The 787-nt window shown below is 48.0% G+C and overlaps 1 protein-coding gene across 1 annotated transcript; it reads left to right on the top strand.

Annotated features, from left to right (window-relative positions):
* Window positions 1-84: 84 nt before the first annotated feature.
* On the top strand, window positions 85-781 carry LOC115235297 (GTPase-activating Rap/Ran-GAP domain-like protein 3; the record flags this gene model as incomplete). Its single annotated transcript, XM_029807011.1, has 2 exons — window positions 85-402; window positions 550-781. Coding segments are annotated over exons 1-2 (545 nt in total), but the record flags the coding sequence as incomplete, so codon positions are not given.
* Between the last annotated feature and the right edge of the window lie 6 nt (window positions 782-787).

The raw sequence follows: 787 nt of genomic DNA, 5'->3' as shown, positions 1-787 counted from the left end.
TTATGCGATACACACACACACATTTGTATAAAATATTCAGTCATTATCTGGACACACACACACGCATATAATATTTCATTATTTAAATAATGTTTACCAATATGATATGGATGTTGTTCTTTACGACAGCCTGTGCCTTTCCATACGTGATCGCCTTCACCAACGACACGATGGAGATTCGACTGATAATAAATGGCAATCTGGTTCACACTATTGCTATGCCGAATATCAACTTGATCACTTCGAAGCGGGATATATTCTTTGCGACCACGGCTCCGGAATTCTTTCCGGGAAAATGCGAGCGAATTCGATTGGATTCGAAACCTCTCGAGAAGGAGGAGATGCCGTGCAGCCCACCGCCCACCATACAATCTTCATCCTCCTCTCGATCGACTTTTCAAAGTACGTGACCTTACTCAACGATTCCTTTGTCTCCGTCAGAAGTCGAAATTCCCCCTCCTCCGTCCCTTGATCGATCATTATTCCAAATGTTTAATGAACGCAATTTGGGGTCATTCTCTTGCCAACCGAGAAATCTTTCTTTCGCAGACAGTCAGGGTGATTGGAAACCGATAAGAATCTATCGGATACCTCTGCAGACGCTGTCGAGAAACGCGGGGTCCAACTGCAGCCAGAGGAGATGCCCGAGTCCCGCGGAACCGGAAATCGTTTCCGCACCACCCACCACGGACCGCACCTTCCTGAACGTCGAGCCGCAGCGTGCGTTCAGCAGATCCTGCAGCAGCAGTCCTACACCCACACCGACCACGAATTTGCCGTCGTCGTG

Source organism: Formica exsecta, unplaced genomic scaffold (genome assembly GCF_003651465.1).
Source record: "Formica exsecta isolate Colony F162 unplaced genomic scaffold, ASM365146v1 C16341920, whole genome shotgun sequence".
Classification (NCBI taxonomy): domain Eukaryota; kingdom Metazoa; phylum Arthropoda; class Insecta; order Hymenoptera; family Formicidae; genus Formica; species Formica exsecta.
This window is presented reverse-complemented; position numbering and strand designations above follow the sequence as displayed.